General features: G+C 41.8%; 2 protein-coding genes across 3 annotated transcripts; both read right to left on the reverse strand.

Annotated features, from left to right (window-relative positions):
* Nucleotides 1–96: 96 nt before the first annotated feature.
* On the reverse strand, nucleotides 97–3,692 carry LOC110526981 (programmed cell death protein 7-like). Of its 2 annotated transcripts, none has more exons than XM_036981172.1 (5): nucleotides 3,431–3,692; nucleotides 1,592–1,730; nucleotides 1,159–1,389; nucleotides 775–862; nucleotides 97–489 (listed from the first exon to the last, which is right to left on the reverse strand). In XM_036981172.1, the coding sequence occupies exons 1-5, from the start codon at nucleotides 3,560–3,562 to the stop codon at nucleotides 351–353; spliced, it is 729 nt and encodes a 242-aa protein (XP_036837067.1). In that variant the 5' UTR covers nucleotides 3,563–3,692; the 3' UTR covers nucleotides 97–350. The 2 variants fall into 2 exon arrangements, with proteins under 2 accessions (XP_036837067.1, XP_036837066.1); XM_036981171.1 differs by having other exon boundaries at nucleotides 2,267–3,692.
* A 3,686-nt stretch (nucleotides 3,693–7,378) lies between these two features.
* LOC110526686 (ATP-dependent Clp protease ATP-binding subunit clpX-like, mitochondrial) lies at nucleotides 7,379–26,203 on the reverse strand. The gene is made up of 14 exons (XM_036981174.1): nucleotides 25,738–26,203; nucleotides 25,218–25,477; nucleotides 24,538–24,692; nucleotides 23,920–24,040; nucleotides 23,091–23,245; nucleotides 21,239–21,401; nucleotides 19,347–19,520; nucleotides 18,356–18,520; nucleotides 17,440–17,528; nucleotides 16,605–16,769; nucleotides 13,841–14,143; nucleotides 11,845–11,937; nucleotides 11,567–11,673; nucleotides 7,379–9,231 (listed from the first exon to the last, which is right to left on the reverse strand). Exons 2-14 carry the CDS (start codon nucleotides 25,267–25,269, stop codon nucleotides 9,144–9,146), a joined length of 1,830 nt encoding a protein of 609 aa, XP_036837069.1. The 5' UTR covers nucleotides 25,270–25,477; nucleotides 25,738–26,203; the 3' UTR covers nucleotides 7,379–9,143.
* Between the last annotated feature and the right edge of the window lie 157 nt (nucleotides 26,204–26,360).

Raw genomic sequence — 26,360 nt, forward strand, 5'->3', positions numbered from 1 at the left:
GACGTCACTCAGAACCCTCCTCTGTAAGACACGTTTAGTTCAACTGTAGCAGTGACACCAACTGACCATGGTCAATAATCTGGTACGCCAGGCAGGCAGGAATAACAAATATTTATTGACTTCAGAAAATACAGAATTCCTGATAAATAGGATTTCAAATTCAGTCAAATATCAGTTGGAGAGAACAACTACCACATAGCTGTTTGTAAAATTAAGAACTGATTTTGAAATCCTTAAAAGAAAACCAATTTCACTCTTGTTTCACTTCTCCAGCAGGTCTTGTTGCAGTAACTTGCTGAATACAGTGCTAGCAAATGACCAGTCCTTTCCAGAGCCAATTTGGGCGTCAGTCAGGGTCCGAGGCAGTCCCCTCGGTCCAGGGCTGTGGCCCAAATCTCGTCTGTGGGGCATTGTGGTAAGACCCAGTCCTGGGGGACCGTGGTGCCGTCTGGGTGGTCCACTGAGACCAGACAGAGGTCCCACTCTCTCCTAGAGGAGAAAGACAGCAGGTGAGCCAAAACATAGGATACTGAAGTACTTTAAAAGTGCATGCATCCTTCGTTCCTTCATTTAATGACTGGTTAAATATCACTGGTTAGATATGCTTTAACAGTAAAAGCATTGGTGGAGCCCTTTCATACATACACGTATAATGAAGGAAGGAAACAAGGAAGGAAGAAGAAAAGGAAGGAAGGGTGCAGTCTTAAAGTATTTGAACAGGGCCTTAGTGGAGGTAAATCTCTAAGTCTAGTAAAATGCTTGTGTGACACAAACCGTATCTGTATTAAGGCTGGTAGTGAGCGCTCTGCCTGTGTGTAGTACTCTCTGAAGGGCTGTAGGGGGTGGTCAGGAGGCATCTCATCTGGAAGAGAGGAGGGGATGAGGGGAGAACAGTCACATTAAGAGAATTGGTTATTCAAATATTAACTTATAAAATCAGAATCTCTAAATGCTGTGTCTGTTTTCCTCTTATTTACCAGTGGTTCGGAAACTGTGTGCCATGAGATGACCAACCTAATACCTTTTGAATTGCTGTGTTCCAATTAACTAAATCATGTGTTTATTTCCATAATCCAAAATAAACAGGCTACAACCTGAAAGTGGGTCACGACTCTCCTTTTGGGAAAAACCACCAGCCTTTATACGGTTTCTAATTACCTCCAAAGAGCATGCTGTCCATCTCTCGTTTCCTCAGCAGTAGCCTCTCCCTCTCCTTCTTCTGTCGCTTCTCCAGGTCCCTCCTGCGCTCCTCCTCCTGCTCGCTCTCCAGCATCACCCGCAGGGCGTTCTCCTCTGCCCCATACACCCCTGTCCTCTTCCTGATCAGTGCACGCAGGCGCTCCACCAGCTCATCAAATGCTTGGTCGGCTTCTTTCTCCGGGAAGATCCCTGGTAGGGGACACAATCAGAGAAACGTTTATGTTCAGTTGTCAGAAAACGTTTTAAAATGGAGTGAAACAGAGAGGTACTGCATGAATTTGTTCAATGAGAACAGAGATTTTTTACTATTGTTGTTGTGAAGTTGAACAGCAGTTGGCTAGACAAAAGATCTGAAGAGAAACTGTTGCACCATTATGGTGCTTCTACTTACCTTTCCTGGAGGCTGCCTCCTTCCTGAGTTTGCGTAGCTTTTCCAGTGACCTGAGGATGTCCAGCATCCTCTTGGCATCTGCCTGCTTCTTCCTCACTTCACAGAGCACCGTGTCAGCAGCCAGCTTCAGCTCTTGCGCCTGATGGGGGAGGAGAGCACAAAAAAAGACAGAAGCCGTGTTCATAGTCTGGGTCAAATCAATACAGGAAACACACACACACACATATACACACACCTCTGCAAAAAGCAGTTTCCATCAATGCATATTCAGATATGTCCATGATTTGTGTATCAATCAACAGCTGTCCAATGAGCGAGTTAAATCAAAATGAAAGCAGTTAGACAGTCTTGAAATTCACTGACACCAAACTAAGAACACTGGGCCACCTGCTGCTGACGTGTGTAACGCACATTACTTAGAGCAGGAGTGTGTCTCATCTCCAGTCCCTGGGAGCCCCACGGTTGAACTGTTTATTTCTAGCCCAACACACATGCTTCAAATTCTCATCTAAACATTAAACCGTTCCTTAGTTGAATCAGATGTGCTGGGCTAGAACAAAAAAATGCAACCTTTATGTTTAAAGCAGGAGGGCTCCAGTCTGAAGGTGGAAAGGGGGAGCTATCGATCAGAGATGAGACACTGAGTTTGACAGTGCTCCCTTTCAGTTCTCTCACCCTCTTCTTCTCCTCTACTTCATGGATACGTTTCATCCTCCACTTGTCGATGGCCGCTTCACGCTCAGCCACTCGTTCCTCCTCCCTCTGTTTGTCCTCGTCCTGTTCCACTTGTCGACGCCGTAGCCTGGCCCTTCTCTTACTGATGGAACCCAGTTTCTTTTTAAGACTTTCAACAAACTCAGAGTCACCGAGGACCTTCAGTTTCTCTTGCAGATCTGTCTTCACACTCACTGCCTCAGCGTAAGAATCCGCCCAGACGCTCTCATTCTCCATGTTGTGCTTCAGCGTTTCACAAGCCATGGACAGCTTTGAAACTAGCTGTATGGCACCGTACAGGGTGTCTCGTATGTGAGCCACGGAGACCTTTGGGTGAGTTTGCCTTGAATGAGGTTCCGCCGGTTTGGAGGTCTTGGCTGTTGTCCTCTCTCGGTTCCTCAAGAAATGTTTCAGCCACTGTTCGTCTTGCATCCTCTGAATGGAGTCTTCGTCTGGTGGCTGTGGAGCCATAGGCCTACTAAAACCTTGGTCACGCTGCAAAGCTGTTCCCATCGGAATCAAGGACGGGGAGGCAAGGAGAGGTCTGCTACGATGTTCAGTGTAACCACTGTCCGCATGCTTTGGTCTAAAACTAGCATCAGGGTTTCCATACGGACTGTGTTGTGGACCGGGTCTAGGGTATGCTGGATTGTGATCAAATGATCTTTGGAAATCTGAAGTTCCCATGTTCGATTGAGCATCACCCATATTGTAGCCCCGAGCCCATGAGTTTGGTGGTCTCCCCTCATGTGTGTTGGGTTCCAGCTTTGGATGACTGTGGAAGGGAACTGGTTGTGAACACATGGGAGGGAACTGACTGAGTGCCGGGTTGTTGAGGGGCGGTGGCGGTATCGACGGATCAAAACCATATCCTGGGGACGACATATGAGGTGGTCCGTAGCCTTCAAATCTAGGCGGTGGTTGTGGAAAGGGGGGTCTGAAGCCATATGGTTGACTGCCATATCCTGGCACGGGTGGAGTCCACTCTTGACTTTGAGGGAATCTCTGGTCGCTAACTGGGGCTTGTGGTGGAGGAAGATATTGGGAAGGGGTTTGACCCGGCCAAAACGCTCCAGCAACGTTATTTGAACTCGGCATGTTACTTTGAAACGAGGTTTCACATACTGGTGGTGGTTGTATCGGCTGCGGTCCGAGATATGTAGGTCCCCCTCTAAGGTAAAAAGTATCGGGACCTCCGGTGTTAGAAACTGGGTGCTGCCGTCCTCCCGACGTAGACTGGAACGTTGGTTTATCCATCCAGGCGTGATACTGTGGAAAATAATAAACTCGGTTGTTTTCAAATGTATTTAGCTAGCTAACGACACTGTTGAACGCCGGGAGCGACCATGTTTACAAGTTGACGTCACACACCGGATATAGTACACGTATATCCGTTTTTTTTTTTTTTTACGAAGCGAATGACCGGGAGCATCCTAATTGGCTAAAATTGGTTCCTCTCCTCAAATCAAATTATATTTGTCATATGTGCTGAATACAACGGGTGTAGACAACCGTGAAATTATTTTTTAGGAGTCCATCCCAATAATGCAGAGTAAAAAAAACGGCCTAGAATACGTTGTCTGTCATTGGCATCAGTCCTTCCGCACAATTGTCTTTGTCTCCTCTACTAATTTGGAGAACAGACTTCCAACATCTAAAGAAACGAGACCGTTTAACCATTGAGCTATATAATAACCATCCCATTCTGCCAGGTCGGTGCAGAGGAAAGAAAAGAGAAAGAAAGGTGACGAGGAAAGGAAGACACTTTAGACTTGAGATGCAGTTTCAAAAAGTAGACGAGGTCCCATTACTCTTAGCTGGCTTCGAGAGAGAGAGAGGGGAGATAATTCTACAACCACCTACATTAAAGTGATTCCCAAACCTTCCATAACAAAGCCTTCACCTGCAGAGAGATGAACCTGTAGAAAAGTACCCAAAACAAGCTGGTCCTGGGGCTCTTTTCACATACACAAACAGACCCCACAGAGCCCCAGGACAGCAACACAATTAGAAGCAACCAAATCATGAGAAAACAAAAAGATAATTACTTGACACATTGGAAAGAATTTACAAAAAAACAGAGCAAACTAGAATGCTATTTGGCACTAAACAGAGTACACAATGTCAGAATAACTGACCACTGTGACTGACCCTATTTTTAATTTTTAATTTATTTCACCTTTATTTAACCAGGTAGGCCAGTTGAGAACAAGTTCTCATTTACAACTGCAACCTGGCCAAGATAAAGCAAATTGGTGCGACAAAAACAGAGTTACATAATAGGAAAAATCTATATACAGTGTGTGCAAATGTAGAAGAGTAGGGAGGTAGGCAATAAATAGGCCATAGAGGCGAAATAATGACAATTTAGCATTAACACTGGAGTGATGGATGTGCAGATGATGTGCAAGTAGAGATACTGGGGTGCAAAAAATCAAGAGGGTAAGTAATAATATATTTTGGCTGTGTACAGGTACAGTGATCGGTAAGCTGCTCTGACAGCTGATGCTTTAAGTTAGAGAGAGGGAGATACAAGACTCCAGCTTCAGTGATTTTTGCAATTCGTTCCAGTCACTGGCAGCAGAGAACTGGAAGGAAAGACGGCTAAAGGAAGTGTTGGCTTTGGGGATGACCAGTGTTGGCTTTGGGGATGAAATATACCTGCTGGAGCACGTGCAACGGGTGGGTGTTGCTATGGTGACCAGTGAGCTGAGATAAGGCGGAAAGCTTTGAGGAAAATTAAGGAAAGCATAGCCTTGCTATTGAGCAAAGGCCACCGTAGGCAGACAGGCTATGTGCACACTGCCCACAAAATTAGGTGGAAACTGAGCTGCAGTTCCTAACCTCCTGCCAAATGTATGTCCATTTTAGAGACATATTTCCCTCAGACTACACAGACCCACAAATAATTCAAAACTCCCATACCTATTGGATAAAATACCACAGTGTGCAATCACAGCAGCAAGACTTGTGACCTTTTGCCGCAAGAAAAGGGCAACCAGTGAAGAACAAACACCATTGTAAATACAACCCATATTTATGTTTATTTATTTTCCCTTTTGTACTTGAACATTGTTACAATACTAGATGTAGACATATGACATTTGAAATCACTTTACTCTTTCGGAACTTTTGTGAGTGTCATGTTTACTGTTCATTATTCCTATTTTTTTCCCCACTTTTGTTTATCATCGATTTCACTTGCTTTGGCAATGTAAACATGTGGTTCCCATGCCAATAAAGCCCCTTAAACTGAATTAAATTGAGAAGAGCGAGAGAGAAGTTCCTCTACTGCTCATAGATAATTGTGACATTTTTTAAATAACTAATATAAATATACAGTGGAGAGAACAAGTATTTGATACACTGCCGATTTTGCAGGTTTTCCTACGTACAAAGCATGTAGAGGTCATTTTTTTTTAATCATAGGTACACTTCAACTGTGAAAGACGGAATCTAAAACAAAAATCACATTGTATGATTTTTAAGTATTTGATACATCAGAAAAGCAGAACTTCATATTTGGTAGAGAAACCTGTGTTTGCAATTACAGACCAGGTTTGCACACACTGCAGCAGGGATTTTCGCCCACTCCTCCATACAGACCTTCTCCAGATCCTTCAGGTTTCGGGGCTGTCGCTGGGCAATACGGACTTTCAGCTCCCTCCAAAGATGTTCTATTGGGTTCAGGTCTGGAGACTGGCTAGGCCACTCCAGGACCTTGAGATGCTTCTTACTCTTTAGTTGCCCTGGCTGTGTGTTTCGGGTCGTTGTCATGCTGGAAGACCCAGCCACGACCCATCTTCAATGCTCTTACTGATGGAATGAGGTTGTTGGCCAAGATCTCACGATACATGGCCCCATCCATCCTCCCCTCAATACGTTGCAGTCGTCCTGTCCCCTTTCCAGAAAAGCATCCTCAAAGAATGTTTCCACCTCCATGCTTCACGGTTGGGATGGTGTTCTTGGGGTTGTACTCATCCTTCTTCTTCCTCCAAACACGGCGAGTGGAGTTTAGACCAAAAAGCTCTATTTTTGTCTCATCAGACCACATGACCTTCTCCCATTCCTCCTCTGGATCATCCAGATGGTCATTGGCAAACTTCAGACGGGCCTGGACATGCGCTGGCTTGAGCAGGGGGACCTTGCGTGCGCTGCAGGATTTGAATCCATGACGACGTAGTGTGTTACTAATGGTTTTCTTTGAGACTGTGGTCCCAGCTCTCTTCAGGTCATTGACCAGGTCCTGCCGTGTAGTTCTGGGCTGATCCCCCACCTTCCTCATGATCATTGATGCTCCGCGAGGTGAGATCTTGCATGGAGCCCCAGACCGAGGGTGATTGACCGTCATCTTGAACTTCTTCCATTTTCTAATAATTGCGCCAACAGTTGTTGCCTATTGTCCTGTAGCCCATCCCAGCCTTGTGCAGGTCTACAATTTTATCCCTGATGTCCTTACACAGCTCTCTGGTCTTGGCCAGTGTGGAGAGGTTGGAGTCTGTTTGATTGAGTGTGTGGACAGGTGTCTTTTATACAGGTAACGAGTTCAAACAGGTGCAGTTAATACAGGTAATGAGTGGAGAACAGGAGGGCTTCTTAAAGAAAAACTAACAGGTCTGTGAGAGCCGGAATTCTTACTGGTTGGTAGGTGATCAAATACTTATGTCATCCAATAAAATGCAAATTAATTACTTAAAAATCATACAATGAGATTTTCTGGATTTTTGTTTTAGATTCCGTCTCTCACAGTTGAAGTGTACCTATGATAAAAATGACAGACCTCTACATGCTTTGTAAGTAGGAAAACCTGCAAAATCGTCAGTGTATCAAATACTTGTTCTCCCCACTGTATATCTAATAATATAAATATCTAATAATATAAATATTTACTCAGACAGCCCAATTCTGATCTTTTTCCACTAATTTGCAAAATATCAAGACTGGGCTGCCTGTGTAACCGCAGCCTATAAAAACTGTTGAGGGTCATGTTTTTGGGTGGCTTGGACTAAATAAACCCACCAGGACTGAAGAACACTGGACAACTATAGTTCATCAAACAACCTCTGAACACTCTTAAGTGATTAATATATTTATTAAAGTCTCACATTTACATAAGTTCACAACTATTCAGAGCAAAATAGGGTTGCTGCCACACAGATGGCATCAGTTCTGATGGACTGTACATCACACAATTGCCCAACTCTAAATCAAGACCTTATGCTGTGTTCATAACCAAGTGGGAAGGTGTTATTTACCACATACAAAACCTACTTGAACGTCCCTCCAACTGGTAATTACTAGTAGGAAACTCATATATCATTCCTGAGCGCCAACTTCTCCCACATGTTGACCTCTGATGTCACCCACTAAGGAAATTACCTCGATAACAGCATTTTAGGCAGTTACATGCAATAAAACATTATTTATAAAAAGCTATCTATTAATGTTTTTGAACACATATGTTTACAAGCATGATAGCTGTACTTTTAGTTTATGATTGACGCAGCTTGTTTGCCATTAGCCAATCAGCGTTTCTCAATGAGTTCAAAGCATGTGAATGCATCCAACTGTTATTTACGACTTCACAGCAGGTAATTACCACCTTCCCACTCGGTTATGAACGCAACATAAGCTCCAAGATAAAGTCCCTGTGTAGATTTGAAAGGTTTGGATGGGTGTAACCAACATCACAGAAACCCATAAGAGAAAGACTAAACTGTTACCATATTGCTAACACCTATCAAATCTTCTGAGATCTACACAGGTGCCTAGGGGTTAGGGTCTAAGGGTCAAAGTGGAATTGAGCAAATTATCTAGATTCTAGGCCCTTACTGTCTGAGATTTCAAAATGTTATATCTGTATATAAAGTGTACAAAAAAGCCCAGCTTCTTTTAAAGAAACTGCATTGAATGAACAGTTTCTCAGTGTATAGTGTTGAGAAAATCAGACAATGCATTTCTAAAGACTGGTATGTTTTCATTTAAAAACACCAGTGATGTCATGGCTTCATTAAATGTGTAGGTAGTTCTAAACGGTTCCATAAAGAAACGTCAAAAACAACCACAATGGGAAAATGTGCTGTCTGACATTATCAAAGCTGATTGGGATCAATTTAAGTCACCCCCCTATCTCGACCCCAGATATCTTACACGTTTCATCTCATACATGGCATACTAACTGTACATACAGTATACTAGTAATTCCAGTGTTGGATATTTGAAATCCACCACAGAGCAGCCAAACTGATCTTTTTTGAAAAGGTTAACAATTTGACTATAAATACTTGTTCTGTAAAGAACGCTGGTTTCTATGACCTGGCTGACCTCGTCAGAGAGTTGTGAAGAAACAAAATTGCTTCCTAAATTACATCAGAAAGACATGGTGGTTAAAACAAGTATCCTATATTTACCTTAATCCTTGACTGTCAAAAATAAAATGGTGTCAAAACAAAATAAGAGAAAATAGATTTTGGACTTGATACAATCCATTTCCATTAAGGTTTCCCAAACAAGTACTTATCACAAAGAGACACTAGCTACTTTATGAGAAAAAGTAAAAGTATCTTTACATTTAAACAGGATAACGTTCTTTCTCCTTTTCTCTCTCTCTGGGAAAGATGGGTAGAGAATACTTGGTTAATGTTAATTAAACCTTTGCAACAATTTGGGAACAAACTTTTTCCGATGTATGAAATTGCATAACCTACATCATCATGATCAACACTGATGTAATTCAGATGACATAATTACATTTGAAGTTACAATAATGGTATTTGTAAAATGCCATAGCTTATTAAATCGAAATGGCAATTTCTGAAGTTCCATTTTGGACTGTTTGTTAGTTGTTGGCTGCATCCGCCTGCCTTGGCCAGCTCTCCTCCTCTATCCCAGAGTCATACTCCTCCTCAGACTCTTTAGCAGGTGCTCTGGAGACACACAAAAAAATATTAAATTCTGCTGCAAATAAATGAAAAGTCATGGTAAAAAACTGTATTTTCAATTAAATTGCTGTGAAACCACACCATATAAGATTTGCATGGGTCCTCAGATCCTCAAAAGGTTCTACAGCTGCACCACCGAGAGCATCCTGACGGGTTGCATCACTGCCTGGTATGGCAACTGCTCGGCCTCTGACCGTAAGGCACTACAAAGGCTAGTGTGTACGGCCCAGTACATCACTGGGGCCAAGCATCCTGCCATCCAGGACCTCTATACCAGGCGGTGTCAGAGGAAGGCCCTAAAAATTGTCAAAGACTCCAGCCACACTAGTCATAGACTGTTCTCTCTGCTGCCGCACGGCAAGCGGTACCTGAACGCCATGTCTAGGTCCAAGAGGCTTCTAAACAGCCTCTACCTCGAAGCCATAAGAGTCCTGAACATCTAATCAAATGGCTACCCAGACTATTTGCAATGCCCTCCCCCCTCTTTTACACCGCTGCTACTCTCTGTTATTATCTATGCACTGTCACTTTAATAACTCTACCGCCATGTACATATTACCTCAATTACCTCGACTAACAGGTGTCCCTGCACATTGACTCTGTACCGGTACCCCCTGTATATACATTTGCAAGAAAAAGTATGTGAGCCCTTTGGAATTACCTGGATTTCTGCATAAATTAGTCATAAAATTCAATCTGATCTTCATCTTAGTCACAACAATAGACAAACCAATAACACACAAATTATTGTATTTTCTTGTCTATATTGAATACATCATTTAAACATTCACAGTGTAGGTTGGAAAAAGTATGTGAACCCCTGGGCTAATTACTTTTTGAAAAGCTAATTGGAGTCAGGAGTTAGCTAACCTGGAGTCCAATAAATGAGACGAGATTGGACATGTTGGTTAGAGCTGCCTTGCCCTATAAAAAAAAACTCACAAAATTTGAGTTTGCTATTCACAAGGAGCATTGCCTGATGTGAACCATGCCTCGAACAAAAGATCTCAGAAGACATAAGATTAAGAATTGTTGACTTGCATAAAGCTGGAAAGGGTTACAAAAGTATCTCTAAAAGCCTTGATGTTCATCAGTCCACGATAAGACAAAATGTCTATAAATGGAGAAAGTTCAGTTGCTGTTGCTACTCTCCCTAAGAGTGTCCGTCCTGCAAAGATGACTGCAAGAGCACAGCACAGAATACTCAATGAGGTCAGGTGTCAGCTAAAGACTTTCAGAAATCTCTGGAACATGCTAACATCTCTGTTGACGAGTCTACGATATGTAAAACACTAAACAAGAATGGTGTTCATGGGAGGACACCATGGAAGAAGCCCCTGTTGTCCAAAAAAACATTGCTGCACATCTGAAGTTTGTAAAAGAGCACCTGGATACCTCGCTAGGATTATTTACGTTAGTTAGCTACCGCTCCTGCTGTCCTTTACTAGCTACTTCTGCTTCATGCCTCTAAAAATGACTAGGTCTCCAGTAAGGTTTCCATTTTGATGACTGTTACTTACGCCAAATCAAACCGGCCGAGCGCTTGCGCCATCGTGCGCAAATTGATTTTGTCCCACCACATCAAACGCGATCACGATACGCAGGTTGAAATATTAACACAAACTCTGAACCAATTATATTAATTTGGGGACAGGTCAAAAAGCATTAAACATTTATGGCAATTTTGCTAGCTAGCTTGCAGTTGCTAGCTAATTTGTCATATTTAGCTAGCTTGCAGTTGCTAGCTAATTTGTCATATTTAGATAGCTTGCCGTTTCTAGCTAATTTGTCCTGGGATATAAACGTTGAGTTGTTATTTTACCTGAAATGCACAAGGTCCTCTACTCCGACAATTAATCCACACATAAAATGGTCAACCAAATAATTTCTAGTCATCTCTCCTCCTTCCAGGCCTTTTCTTCTTTGGACTTTATATGGCGATTGATATCTAACTTCCATAGTTACCATGATGACCGACCGAACTCAGTTCATCTTTCAATCACCCACGTGGGTATAACCAATGAGGAGACGGCACGTGGGTATCTGCTTCTATAAACCAATGAGGAGATGGGAGAGGCAGGACTTCCACAGCCTTCAGCGTTACAAATAGAACTGACTTCTATTTTAGCGCTTGGTAACGCAGATGCTCGTTGGCGCCCGCGAGCTGTGTGGATGCAATAATTGAATAACATGTATGTTTACATTTATTTTGCAACACTCACGCACGTGACGTGAGCGGAGTGGTCAGCATGTTACTTATACACTTTAATACTGTATTGTCCCCAACCGAGTTGAGTCTCAGGTAATTATGAATACTTACTTTACATACACAGGCACTGATTTCCCTTGGACCACGTCTTCGTTCAGCTCAACAGCCATGATGTCTGAGTGTGGCACTTCAAACATGGGTTCAAGGAGCAATTTTTCCTTAAAAAGACAAGAGAAGGAATATTACTCGCCACCATCAAAGGTTTAAGACGTACATTTCAAAATGCATGTAAAACAATTACATTTCATATTCTTAAATATACATTTTAAAATGTAAATCACAATTTATACATTACTGTACGTTTCAAAATATATATTGGAGGTGCTTACCATAATGGACCTTAGCCCACGAGCACCGGTCTTCCTTTCCAAAGCCAACCTGGCGATGGCTCTCAAGGCATCTGGAGTTACATTCAGTTCACACTGGAATGAGATTAAGGTAATTAAAGTGTTAATGAAGTCATCACAACTTTTTTGGAGGGCACACACAAAGACATCAGAACCCACAGATGTATGTACACAGACACTAGTGTGTGCACATCCAAACACAGATAAATACAGGAAAGTACGCACACCCTTCCTCCATCCCACACCACCTCCCCTCCTGAAACACCTTGTCCATGCTGAACAGGGTCTGGTACTGGGGGATGACGGCGTTACTACTACTATCACTGCTACTTATATTACTACTACTATCACTACTAATGCTACTATTACAACTGCTGCTACAACGACTACTACTATTCCTGCTACTACAACTGCTCGTACGACTACTACTGCTACTACTACTATTCCTGCTACTACAACTGCTGGTACGACTGCTACTAATACTACTGATCCTACTACTACTAATACCACTGATCCTACTACTACAACTGCAGCTACTACCATAACTGCTACTACTGCTACTTATATCACTACTACCATTACTACTGCTGCTATTGCAACTGCTGCTACTACTACTACAACTGCTGCTACTACTACTACAACTGCTGCTACTACTACAACTGCTGCTACTAATACTACTGATCCTACTACTACTAATACCACTGATCCTACTACTACAACTGCAGCTACTACCATAACTGCTACTACTGCTACTTATATCACTACTACCATTACTACTGCTGCTACTACTACTATAACTGCTGCTACTACTACAACTGCTGCTACTACTACAACTGCTGCTACTACTGCTGGTACTACTACTGATACTACTGATAATGCTGCCGCTACTACTACTACTGATAATGCTGCTGCTACTACTACTACAACTGCTGCTACTACTACTACTACAACTGCTGGTACTACTACTGATACTACTGATAATGCTGCCGCTACTACTATTACTACTGATACTGCAGCTACTACAACTGCTGCTACTACTACTACTACAACTGCTGCTACTACTACAACTGCTGCTACTACAACTGCTACTACTACAACTGCTACTACTACAATTGCTGCTACTACTGCTGGTACTACTACTGATACTACTGTTAATGCTGCCGCTACTACTACTACTGATAATGCTGCTGCTACTACTACTACAACTGCTGCTACTACTACAACTGCTGCTACTACTACAACTGCTGGTACTACTACTGATACTACTGATAATGCTGCCGCTATTACTACTACTGATAATGCTGCTGCTACTACTATTACTACTGATACTGCAGCTACTACAACTGCTGCTACTACTACTTATATTACTACTACTGCTGCTGCTACTACGACTACTATCACTACTGCTACTACTGATCCTACTACTATTGATGCTAATACTACATCTGCTGCTACTACTATCACAGCTACTACTATTGCTGCTACTATTACTACTACAACTGCTGCTATAGTACTACTGATGCTACTACTACTACGGACACTATTACTACTACTGCTGCTACTACTGCTACTCCTACTAATATTACTACTACTACCACCACTACTACTTATATTACTACTACTACAACTCAGTCCTTCCAGGATTTGGCAGAGATTTGTTGTGATATTTGCAGGCATAAATGCTTTATTTTGCTGTGGCAATATGCGATGAGGGAAAACGTTTGTTTGCGTCTGGATCGACTGAATCACATTATGCTGGAAATGTGGGGTGATCAGCAGTTTTATGCAATAATATTGCAATGACTGTTTTATGTACAGAATGGCAAAATCCTGAAAGGACCGATTATTACTACTATGACTATTACTACCACCACTAACCCCACTACTATTACTATTACTACCAGTAACACTAATACTTCTACTTCTACTACTACTACTACCACCACCACCACTAATAATAACAATAATGAGTCTCCACCTTGTCCATGCTGAACAGGGCCTGGTACTGTGGTATGACAGCATTGCGTGGCTCCGTCAGGATCCTAACCAGGGTCTCCTCATCCAGGCTGTGCAGGGGAACCACCACAGGCAGGCGCCCCACAAACTCGGGGATCATCCCAAACTCGATGAGGTCCCGGGCCTCCACGTGCTTCAAGAGTCGGTCCTTCTCCTTGATCTCCAGCACGGCGTCCATCTCCGCTCCGCTGCTGTTGGCCAGGTCTGCGGCCGCAGCCGCCCGACGCCCCTGTCCCATATTGGACGGCGTTCCGAAGCCCAGATACTGCAGAGAGGAGGGATTCAGTTAAAGAGGGACAGTTCTGCTACTATAGGCTGATGTTGGCTGATTTTGTACTTATGTTGCATTGTCTATTTTGTTCTTTTTTAAACTTTTCTCCATAATAACAAAACATATAGTGCCTTCAGAAAGTATTCAGACCCCTTGACATTTTCCACATTTTGTTACGTTACAGCTTGATTCTAAAATGTTTTCAATAAAAAATCCTCAGCAATCTTAACACAATACCCCATAATGAGAAAGTGAAAACAGGTTGTTAGAAATTTTAGCAAATGTATTAAAAATAAAAAACAGAAATACCTTATTTACATAAGTATTCAGACCCTTTGCTATGAAAATCGCAGTTGAGCTCAGGTGCATTCTGTTTCCATTGATCATCGTTGAGATATATCTACAAGTTGATTGGAGTCACCCTGTGGTCAATTTAATTGATTGGACATGATTTGGAAAGGCACACACCTGTCTATATAAGGTCCCACAGTTGACAGTGCATGTCACAACAAAAACCAAGCTTGTAATGTCATACCCAAGAAGTCTCGATGCATCAACAAAGTACTGAGTAAAGGGTCTGAATACTTATGTAAGTGATATTTCAGTTTTTTTAGTTAAAAACAATTGCAAATATTTCTAAAAAACAATTTTTCTTTGTCATCATGGGGTATTGTGTATAGATTTATAAGGGAGAAAAAAACAATTTAATCAATATTAGTATAAGGCTGTAACGAAACAAAATGTGGAAAAAGTCAAGGGGTCTGAATACTTTCTGAAGGCACTGTATACACACAGGTGAATCTGCTACGAATACCCAAATCTTCTTGACCGCCCCTTGAACCTTACTAATCCCACCCACATTTGCAGTCTTTTCTGACCCAAGGCTGAATCCTAACTTGAGATAGGCCTATGCACAAATAGCTTGGATTTTCACGCAAATCGTGAAAGGACATTTTTACACACCAATTTCAAGTTAGGATTGGTTCACAGTAACTGGACTGTATCAGGTTGAGAGCGTTGTAAACACAACTAAAGTTGTCCTCATTTACCTTGTAATGTCATGGCGATACAGTGCCTTCAGAACATATTCACATCCCTTTACTTTTTACACATTTCACTGTGTTACTGCCTGAATTTAAATGGATTAAATATACTATTTGGGGTCACTGGCCTAAACACAATACCCCATAATGTCAAAGAGGAATTATGTTTTTAGAAATGTTTACAAATTAATAAAAAATGTAAAGCTGAAATGTCTTGAGTCAATAAGTATTCAACCACTTTGTTATAGCAAGCCTTAAGTTCAGGAGCAAAGATTTGCTTAACAAGTCACAATCATTTTCATGGACTCACTGTGTGCAATAATAGTGTTTTGAACGACTACCTCATCTCTGTGACGCACACATACAATTAACTGTAAGGTCCCAAGAAGTGAATTTTAAACAGATTCAACCACAAAGACCAGGTTTACAAATGCCTTGCAAAGGGCACCTATTGTCACGTTCGTCATAATGAGAAGACCAAGGCGCAGCGTGATAAGAATACATACTTCTTTGAATGAAGAATAAACACTGAATAAACATACAAAACGACCATGAAGCTATACGACACGAGTACTGACAGGCAACTACACATAGACAATAACCCACAACATACCCTAGGAATATGGCTACCTAAATATGGTCCCCAATCAGAGACAACGATAAACAGCTGCCTCTGATTGGGAACCAATCTAGGCAACCATAGACATATAAACACCTAGATATTCAACAACCCCTAGACATACAAAAACCCCTAGACAATACAAAAACTACACAAGCTACCCTCGTCACACCCTGACCTAACCAAATGTTGCATAATCCAAGTGTGGAAGGTGCTTCTACAAAGTATTGACTCAGAGGTGTGAATACTTATGTAAATTAGATATTTCTGTATTTAATTGTAAATATCATTTGCTAACATTTCTAATAAACACTTTTTTCACTTTTTTTTCATTATGGGGCATTGTGTGCAGATGGGTGAGAGAAAAATATATATATATTTAATCCATTTTGAATTCAGGCTGTAACAACAAAATGTGGATTAAATCAAGGGGTATGAATACTTTCTGAAGGCACTTGATCAAAGAGCTTCAGTGTCCAGGATACACTGATTCAGTGCAATATCACTTATGGTAACACCAAAACCCCTGCACTTACAAATGCAACCTTGCCACAAAATGAAGGGTCTGTCTGAAATATCAGCCTCCTTATCTAGTCTAGTATAGTACATTTGGCCAGAGCCACACAGGGACGGCAGTCTAGTTTCATTCTTTATTGACTGTTATTTGTGTACAGTTTGTTTATTGTATGAACCACTCCACAAGAAATTCCTTTACAGAAAATGTAGTTATTAAAAATTTGAAATTCAATTTAAATAAAATTCGTAATTAAAATGTTGACATTGAAATGCTTACCTTTTCACACTTCCTCATGCTGATGATCCGGTCCAGGCCGTTGAAAGCACCGGAGGCCACAAACAGGATGTTGGTGGTGTCCACCTGGACCGTCTCACCTCTCAACTTCCTGGAGTTCTTCTCTGGGACGTTGATGATAGTACCCTCCAGGAGTTTGAGTAGACCCTACCAAACGACCACCAAACAGAGGACATTATAAGACACACACAATGTACAATAACCCAGTGTTTCCTAAACCTCTTCTCAACCTCTTCCAAAACTATAAATGTTTTTGCACCAGGAGAAATTCTCTCATTACCTCTCCTCATACTTGAACATCTTTGCCCTAGTCGTTTCTGGGCGATCAAACATCTAGAGCAAATATTGCGAAGGGAGGCAACAGCCAAGATGGTGGAAGGGTAATGAGGGAATTTATCACATGGTGTTAACATGTTTTATTCATTTTTTACTTTTGATTTAACTCAGAGCATTTTTTAATTGTCTGAGTTTCAAGGGCAACTAGACACTGAAAGTTATAAGACACAGGAGCTTTCCAAATAGACAATTAAGGAAGTATCGCCAAGTAAAGTTTGGATGGGAAACCACTGTAACAGGTATGTATGATCCCATGTTGGAATCCTTATGGGAGATCAACAAGTCAACAAGTGTGTTTTTTTACAGACAATGCGGTGAAAGGTCAAGGAAATCTGTTATGAAGCGACAGGATCTACAGGTTTTATAACCGACAGGGCAAACAGTGTTCATGGCAGGACTGTACAGCCTGACAGTGACAGATCTACATATCTATAAATAATCAAACCACTGTAATATCTATCTATACACAGTATACACTGACCTGCTGTACTCCCTCACCCCCCACGTCTCGTAACTGGTGGATTCCGGGCACACTGCCAATCTTATCCACCTCATCCAGGAACACGATGCCTGCGAGGGCCAATCAGTAAAGAGAACGAGAACCAATCACTGTTCAGAGCGAGTTAGCATACAGTATATCAACATTTTTACCACACAATAATATTTTGCTTCACCTTGGTTCGTCACACATGCAATATATATGTTGCACAGCAGTCATGAAAATGTGGGCCTACACTGTCTCACTTTTCTATCTTTAAAGGTACAATAGGAAGAAATCACTGCACCATTTCCTGGTTACTAAAGTTCTAATGGTTCGCTTAATTTCAGTGTATGCGACAAAATAAGTATTGAATAGTGTAGAGCATCGTTGTACCATCTAAACCACTAAGAAATATATTTTCAATAACTACAAATATATTGTTTTCAGATGTTTGAAGATGGTATACAAAACTCAAAGTAAAACGAGCAAAAACGGGAAGCACAGAAAAATAGCACACATAGAATGGATCTACCGCTTCTCAGACATACTTTCAATGAGAATGACAGATCTATAACATTTCTATGTGCATTTGGTCGGCTCATCAAAACAGCTGCCTACTGTGCCTTTAATTCAGTTATTTACTTTCAAAAACATCCACTCTTAGGGCATTTAGAGAAGTTGATCTGCTACAAGTACAGTAACTGATAAGCTAGTCGGACAGATTCAGTTTCATAAACTTTTCTTTATCCAATGAAATCATTCAGCATCAAAACTCTACCAACTCTTAGGACAAGGAATGAAGTTGATGTGCTTAAAGTACACTACTTGATAAGATAGTCATACTGATGTCACATGTCACACACAACCACAGGCATTCACATACACAAGCAAGTAAGTAACACATTATAGCATATACCTTGTTGTGCTTTCTCAACAGAGTTGTTGGCGTCTTGGAGAAGCTTGGCCACCACAGACTCAATGTCTTCGCCCACATAGCCTGCCTGGGTTAGCGTGGTGCAGTCACAGATGGCGAAGGGCACATCCAGGCACCTAGCCAGTGTCTGGGCCAAGAGGGTTTTACCTGCAATATGGATGTCAATCAATGTCAGGCAATAGGAAACACCAACACATCCATTTTACAACTTTTGTTTAAAGGAATACTACACTAAAAAAGCTTTGTGTTAAAGAGATACTTCAGGATCTTGGCCCTTTATCTACTTCCCCAGAGAGATGAACTCATGGATACAATTTTTATGTCTCTGCGTGCAGTTTGAAGGAAGTTGCTAACTAGCGCAATCACAACAAACTGTGCATGTCAGCAGTCAGCTATTCTAGAGCCCTTTCAATACAGAGCAAAAACTGAGTGTACTATTGCTTTAACACAATTTGTGTTTCCTGTAATATAGATATCAAAGCCAAGAATCCGATTACAACTTGTTTTGTATGTGTTTTGTTAGACCCCTCTTGGGAACGCGTAAAAGACTACGTACGACTACGCAACAGATGGCATTCATGGTTGTAAAAGTAAATGTTAGCGCATAGCAATTGACTTTAGAGTCAAGTCAGAAGTCGTGACAGTAATGCCATCTGTAATGCCATAACTGTGTCACCTTATGCAGAGCAGTGCAGGGTGAATTCAGGGCCTTGGCACAACTCTTACTGTCCGTGTCATAACTGTGTAAAGTCAGTTTCCATCCACCCTTATGAGCATTTATGACAACTGCTACTGTATGTCATTACTACCCTACGTAGGCCTTATGACAGTGTAGGGCCAATTAAAGAGCTGACCCAATGACAAACTGTTTAATCACAGAGTGACACAGGAGACTCTGCTCAAAGTAGTACACTATAGTAGAAAAAGACTTCCCTTATAGATTGGCACGTGCTCCAATTCTTCCAAAGCTCACCTGATCCGGTGGGTCCCAGCAGCACGATGTTGCTCTTCTCCAGTTTGATGTTGGCGTGGTGAGAGTCGAGCACCTCGCCCCCCCTCTTCTCCTGGGCAGGCTGCTGGCTCTGCTGCTGCACTGACGCACCCAGCGCATTGCCATGGGGATTGATCCCAGCGATCTGCAGCAACTCTGAAAGAACAGACAGAGAGAAGGTAAAGAAAGGGAGGGAATGGAGAGGCAAGAGGGGAGAGAGAGAGGTCAGCTAGGAATGTAGTGCGCTACACAGTATATTGTTACTGTGTGGAGAGATATATATACCATGTGCATGATTAACAACTAGGCCACTATCTGTCTGTCTGTATTTCTGCTTGATTGTCTTTGTCTGTCTGTATTTGGCCACCATATCCTCTCTGTCTGTCTGTCTGTCTGTCTGTCTGTCTGTCTTTCTGTCTGTCTGTCTGTCTGTCTGTCTGTCTGTCTGTCTGTCTGTCTGTCTGTCTGTCTGTCTGTCTGTCTGTCTGTCTGTCTGTCTGTCTGTCTGTCTGTCTGTCTGTCTGACTGACTGACTGACTGACTGACTGACTTACTGTAGATGTCTGAGAGAGGTAACATGGGAAAGAGACTATTAGCGAGCTAGAGACCATTTTGGTGAGAGAAGTGCTGAAAGCCTCTGGCTGCATGTAACTGATATTCTGTACGAGTTACTGTACCACTAACTTGTCAATCTGTGTTCATCCTCTTGTCTTCTCTAGCTCCACAGAACGAGAGTGAAAGTTATCATCTGACATTGTCACTAGTAGTGTTATCTGACATTGTCATTATCCCAAAGTCCTGTTCAAACAGGACTTTGGGCTAATGGGGTGACAGAAAGCCTAGTGGTTAGTGCGTTGGACTAATAACCGAAAGGTTGCAAGATCAAATCCCTGAACTGACAAGGAAAAAATCTGTCGTTCTGGCCCTGAACAAGGCAGTTAACCCACTGTTCCTAGGCCGTCATTGAAAATAAGAATTTGTTCTTAACTGACCTGCCTTGAATAAAGGTTAAATAAAGGTTAAAAAAACTGGGAAAACCTTAAAGTAACTGTCCAGTGAAAAGCTCTCTTTTAAAAGTTCATATTGTTAACTCATACCCAAATAATGTTGTTGACTCATCATATACTCATATTAGTGGCCAAAGCATAAATTGGAGAAAAAACACTTAAAATCACCTCAAACTTTTATCTCAAACAAGCCATCTAAAAAATGCTGCTATTTCCTTATAGAGGAGGATTTCATCAAGCTGACCAATCAGCTGTCTACCCACATGAACATTTCTTATGACCGGTATACGCCATTCTGTTGTTTGGGTACGCCCACACCCCTCTTAACATACTGAATTACCATTTTTGGGAAGGAAAACTATTTCACTTATATTGTAATTCATTATTGGTCATATTTTATAGAAATCTGGAAACCCTGGGTCGTTACTTTAAATCCATGGATGAGGAAGGACTGCAAGAAGCCATTGTACACATGCCAAACCATTGCAGAGGAGCCTGCAAGAGAACACTTTATCCTACCATTCATTCCATTCAGCTGTGATTCTGTTTTACATTACAAATGGGCTAAGGCATTTTGTTAACCTGAGTGAATGGCATGCTGTTACATGTCAAGGTGCACAGTAGAAAAAAACTGCCACTGCATATAGTATGCATCTCTATAGTATAAAGTCGCTTCCTCTAATCTCCTCTTCTTCTTCTGCACTGATTTGAAGACATAGGATAGCTACTCAATAGTTCCTTTCACCTGTCAAGTCATTCACATAGGTGCAGATGGAGGAAATAAGTAGCGAGGAAGGGAGAAGGCCATTTCAGACAAATGAAATACAGAGTCAAACTGGAGATAGACAGCTCAGGGACAGTACCAACCTCGTGGAGTAAGGGAGGCCTGCTTCTCCACCTCCGCCTGTGGCTTGGTGTCCGCTCCCGGAAGGTTATTGTAGATGCGCTTGTAGTGGTTGTAAACAGCCACCGCCAGCACTTTCTTTGCATAGGACTGTCCAACAACGTACTTATCCAGGTAGGCATAGATCTGAAAGACAATTTGGTAACACTTTACATAAAGCATAATGCATGATGCAGTTATAATGCATTACAAGACTTATCATAAGCATCAATGACTCTCCTTACAATGTCACATTATAATAATCTTATAATGATCCTAAAAGAACAGCCATTTTGAGTCAGTTGAAAATGTCCCACATACAGTGAAAAAAACATATTATAAGCCTTATAATAAGACATTCATTATAACGGCTCATACAAGCCAATAACAAGATATAAAGCATTATGTCTACAGGCTTTAAAGGGGCTATCGTTGATTTGTACATATGTTTTGGGATTTTGAATTTGAGAGTGTCTACATTTCTCCAGCCCCATTCCCCAACCATAGCTGTTTACACAAAAAAGTGGCGGGATGGCCGCATTGTTGTTGTTTGAATCCCAGATTGCCCCTGTAAGTAAAGTGTTATGTAAAATGTTACCAATAAGTTCTGCAGACAGTTTATAGACACATGTCCCTCTTTGGTGCTTTTGTCGTACAATCTCTACTTGTTCTTCTTTCAGTGGTATGGCGGATGTTACAAAGCCCGGTAAGCTATAACTTAACATGGATGACTGAACCACCCGTTGTCTGGCAGACACAACAAGTGGATGTGTTGGGACATTGCAAGAGGACAGACAGTAGCTGGAAGGGTTGAATGCAGTTTGAATGAGATGTATCAGCCTGATTTCACATTATTGTGATTATTTTGGTAACACTACTTAAAGCCTGCAAGTATAATGCAGTTATAATGCATCAAGACCTGTCATAAACTTATATGACCCCCTTATAATGTCTAATAATCATCCTGATTACCATATACTTTTTAAAAGTCTGTATGTTTATTGGATAGAGAGAGATACAGGTGAAAGATAGAGGAGTGTCCTGAAATAGCAGTGGGCCGGATTAGAACCCATGCTGCAGCGGTATGTGTGCACCTGAGGCAGTGGATTAGAACCCATGCTGCAGTGGTATGTGTGCACCTGAGGCAGCGGATTAGAACCCATGCTGCAGCGGTATGTGTGCACCTGAGGCAGTGGATTAGAACCCATGCTGCAGCGGTATGTGTGCACCTGAGGCAGTGGATTAGAACCCATGCTGCAGCGGTATGTGTGCACCTGAGGCAGTGGATTAGAACCCATGCTGCAGGGGTATGTGTGCACCTGAGGCAGTGGATTAGAACCCATGCTGCAGGGGTATGTGTGCACCTGAGGCAGTGGATTAGAACCCATGCTGCAGCGGTATGTGTGCACCTGAGGCAGTGGATTAGAACCCATGCTGCAGTGGTATGTGTGCACCTGAGGCAGCGGATTAGAACCCATGCTGCAGCGGTATGTGTGCACCTGAGGCAGTGGATTAGAACCCATGCTGCAGGGGTATGTGTGCACCTGAGGCAGCGGATTAGAACCCATGCTGCAGGGGTATGTGTGCACCTGAGGCAGTGGATTAGAACCCATGCTGCAGCGGTATGTGTGCACCTGAGGCAGTGGATTAGAACCCATGCTGCAGGGGTATGTGTGCACCTGAGGCAGCGGATTAGAACCCATGCTGCAGCGGTATGTGTGCACCTGAGGCAGCGGATTAGACCACCAGACCATCCTACTTTTCTTCTTGTCCCACTTGTTAACACTTTACTTAAAGCCTGCAGGTATAATGCATTGTAAGACTTTTCCACTGTACCTTTTTAGGAGGAGGGGGAGGTTTCTGCTGGAAGGCCAGTTTGACGGCCTCGTTGGCTGCTTCCTGCTCCTTATTGAGACTCTTGCTGGAGTCGGTCTCAGACAGCACCACAAAGAAGTGATGACATTTCTCACATTTCACAAAGCGGGTTGAAGCTAGGAAGAGGGAGGGGGGAAGGATGTTATGGCACCAACTAAGCCGGATCATGATATTGCTAGTGGGGGCATAAGCACACAAACTAGACCTGTGTTACACTTAGCTGCTCTGTGACTATGACCCATTTGTTACATAAGGACTTTATTTGTTAGTAACACGCAATATGTCTGACAGCTGTTGCCCAGTAGTCTGGCATTCCCTATAGATGTGTGAGCTGCACTGAGCCAGTAGATACTAGGTAAAGCAGATCAGTTGAAAGCTGGAGTAACACCATATTCTCTTAAATGATGTCCCTTCCACATGATGTGCATGTCATTCAGACTGGTACTGGTACATGTTATAAACCATATGTTCAATTAATTCAAATAAATTAAAAGAAAGTAAGTGTCAGGGTCACTGCACAGTTTGCTAGCCTGGGTTCCCAATCTGTTTGTGCTGTCTTGCCTACTCGTATGGTCAATTGGCATATTTTTGGTATAACAACGACCATATAGGAGTTGGCCATACAGCACAAACAGACCTGGGACCAGGCTAACAGTTTGCTGTTTGTTTCAAAGCACTTTTCAAAGCACTCAATTTCTCATAATTGAGATTTGCTCCTGTGCCAAGCTTGACCGTACACAAATCCTATCCTCTCTTGTCAATTCCTCGAGAAGAAAAGTAAAACACTTACACACAAAGGTTTCTACATGTGTGCAGGCATCTCCACACTTAGGACAGCGTAGCTGGCTGCCTCCTTTTCCGGAGCCACCAGAAGCTCCTCTTTTCCCACTTCCTGCATCACCAACTGACTTCTGTCAAGAGTGGAAGAGCAGAGAATGTAGATTAGGTACTGTAGCTCCTGCTGGGACTAGATCATTCACCATGAAGGAAGTCATGAAGATATTATAACATTCAATGAACTTTACTTATAGCCAACAGATATTTTTTACATTATTATTTTATTTGACCTTTATTTAACTAGGTAAGTCAGTTAAGAACAAATTCTAATCTTCAATGACAGCCTAGGAACAGTTGGATAACTTCCTTGTTCAGGGGAAGAATGACAGATGTTTACCTTGTCAGCTTGGGGATTCAATCTTGCAACCTTTCGGTTACTAGTCCAATGCTCTAACCATTAGGCTACCTGCCTAGGCTACCACTCGGCTACCTGCCTAGGCTACTTGCCGCCCCAATGCATTATGATGTGATTGCAATTCATTGTAAGAATTGTCATCATAAGCATGTGTAACCTCCTTATAATGTCTTATTAATAGTAACAACATGTTAATAAGGCCTGATTTTGACATACCTTTCCTCCATCACCGGAGCCATCTTTGACATCTTTTGATGAAAAACATACAGATGATTCGGAGAAGGATCTCACAGGAACTCTTCTGGTTAATCGGACTTCAGGTGTTCCTGGTCTGCTAATAGAAAATAACTGGACTCTGGTGGAAGAGATACCTGTGAACGTACAAGCAGATTCAATCAACTGACATACTGTTAATGTACATTTTCTAAATCAGCAGAGCAAACGTTGAGCATATTACTAATCAATAGATAAAAACACCTACATTTCCTCATGCGTGTCAAATATGAATGCATAAGGGGGCACGTCGCTGAAAGTTCCCCTGAACATACATGTATTCATAACATGAAAATGTTGACAAAGTCTTTGGAAAAATAACTAACTGTAATGCATGCACCACCACTGTATGGTTATTTCTTGCGTAACAACACTGTAAGTCAAGTTCACATCAGCTTAGCTAGCTTTAGCTACAAGGCTAGCAGGTAGATGTTACAGGTTACAACTTTGCAAAACAACCATGTTACCCCATTTCACATTAGCTTGCTTTTCTCAACACCTCATAATCATTATTTGTGCTGTATTTGAACAGTATATGATTGTGCAACTTGCAAGCTGGCTGGCTAGAAGACTAACGTTAGCTAGCTAGCCAGCAAGTTAGCTAGCTAGCAAAATATGCTTACCTTTTTGAGAAGTTATGAACAATCTCGCCGCTGATCTGCATGTGCATGACATTCTTTTATTTAAGTCGACAGAAAAGATAGAAATAGGAATGTGGGAAATATCACAGAGTAATAAAAAATAACTAGCCAAAGTATATGTTGACTGGCAGGCTAGCTAGCTAGCTTAGCTGGCTAACGAACCAGCAGTAGCGTTGGTAAATAGAGCACACTGTTTAGTTTAGCCAGCATTAACGTATCCAGTCTGTGTGTCTGGTCCGAACCTGTAGAAAAGGAGTTGAAAATAGAATGTAATTATAATGCAGAACAATACCCATAATATGAAAGTGTTATTATACCTGGAGACTACATCTAGTTAGAGAGCGGAGACTAGTGTGGCAGAACAATACCCATAATATGAATGTGTTATTATACCTAGAGACTACATCTAGTTAGAGAGCGGAGACTAGTGTGGCAGAACAAGTATCAAGTAGCTTAACGTTCTAGCTAGCTTGCCAATAAAGTAGTCTAAACATATACTTACGATTATGCTGGCTTGAAAGCCAAACAAATACAATCATCGATGAAATGTAAATCAAATGACACTGTCATGCTGTCAATACCACAGAGGGTGCGAGTTACACAACCCTCGTGTGTTTTCTTATGTGACAGTGTGTTCTTGAGTGATGTAACCAATGAATGGTGTTATGATGGGCCATTCAGAAGAGAGCAGAAAAAACGTATACCCTTTGTACAGTATATTGTAGATTGTAGATCTAGAACAACCAGAATAAGAGCAGTATTAAATATGACTCTGGATTCGAATAATATGGACAACCAATATTTATACTTCAAGAGAGGATGAACAGAATACACTTCCGCGTACAGCTATTATTATTGGCTTGAGCTCAAGGGCGATTCCACGCCAGGACAAACAAAAAATATTTAGGGTATCTCAGATTTTTCTGGCAATTCTCACATAGAAACTTCACTGGGAGGAAGTACGTTTGACTTGCTTTTTACATTTGTATCACAATTTATTTAATAAAAAAATGTATCTTGATGAAAGTGGCTATTTTAGGTCTCTTTTAGACCTACAGTATATGATCTGTGAATGGTACATGATACAGTCAGACAACATCTTGGTGTCATTATACTCCTTATAGT

Source organism: Oncorhynchus mykiss, chromosome 6 (genome assembly GCF_013265735.2).
Source record: "Oncorhynchus mykiss isolate Arlee chromosome 6, USDA_OmykA_1.1, whole genome shotgun sequence".
NCBI classification, from domain to species: domain Eukaryota; kingdom Metazoa; phylum Chordata; class Actinopteri; order Salmoniformes; family Salmonidae; genus Oncorhynchus; species Oncorhynchus mykiss.

Excerpts from the sequence above, each read along its gene's own strand:
- LOC110526981 (XM_036981171.1), bottom strand. The coding sequence starts at position 3,562 with ATGGATAAACCAACGTTCCAGTCTACGTCGGGAGGACGGCAGCACCCA. Across the intron at positions 1,731-2,266 it reads AAGTAGAGGAGAAGAAGAGG|GCGCAAGAGCTGAAGCTGGC; the intron begins GTGAGAGAACTG and ends CTCCCCCATCAG. Across the intron at positions 863-1,158 it reads GGACAGCATGCTCTTTGGAG|ATGAGATGCCTCCTGACCAC; the intron begins GTAATTAGAAAC and ends CCTCTCTTCCAG.
- LOC110526686 (XM_036981174.1), bottom strand. The coding sequence starts at position 25,269 with ATGTCATGCACATGCAGATCAGCGGCGAGATTGTTCATAACTTCTCAA. Across the intron at positions 16,770-17,439 it reads GGGGTGAGGGAGTACAGCAG|GGTCTACTCAAACTCCTGGA; the intron begins GTCAGTGTATAC and ends GTCGTTTGGTAG. Across the intron at positions 11,938-13,840 it reads CCCTGTTCAGCATGGACAAG|TGTGAACTGAATGTAACTCC; the intron begins GTGGAGACTCAT and ends ATCTCATTCCAG.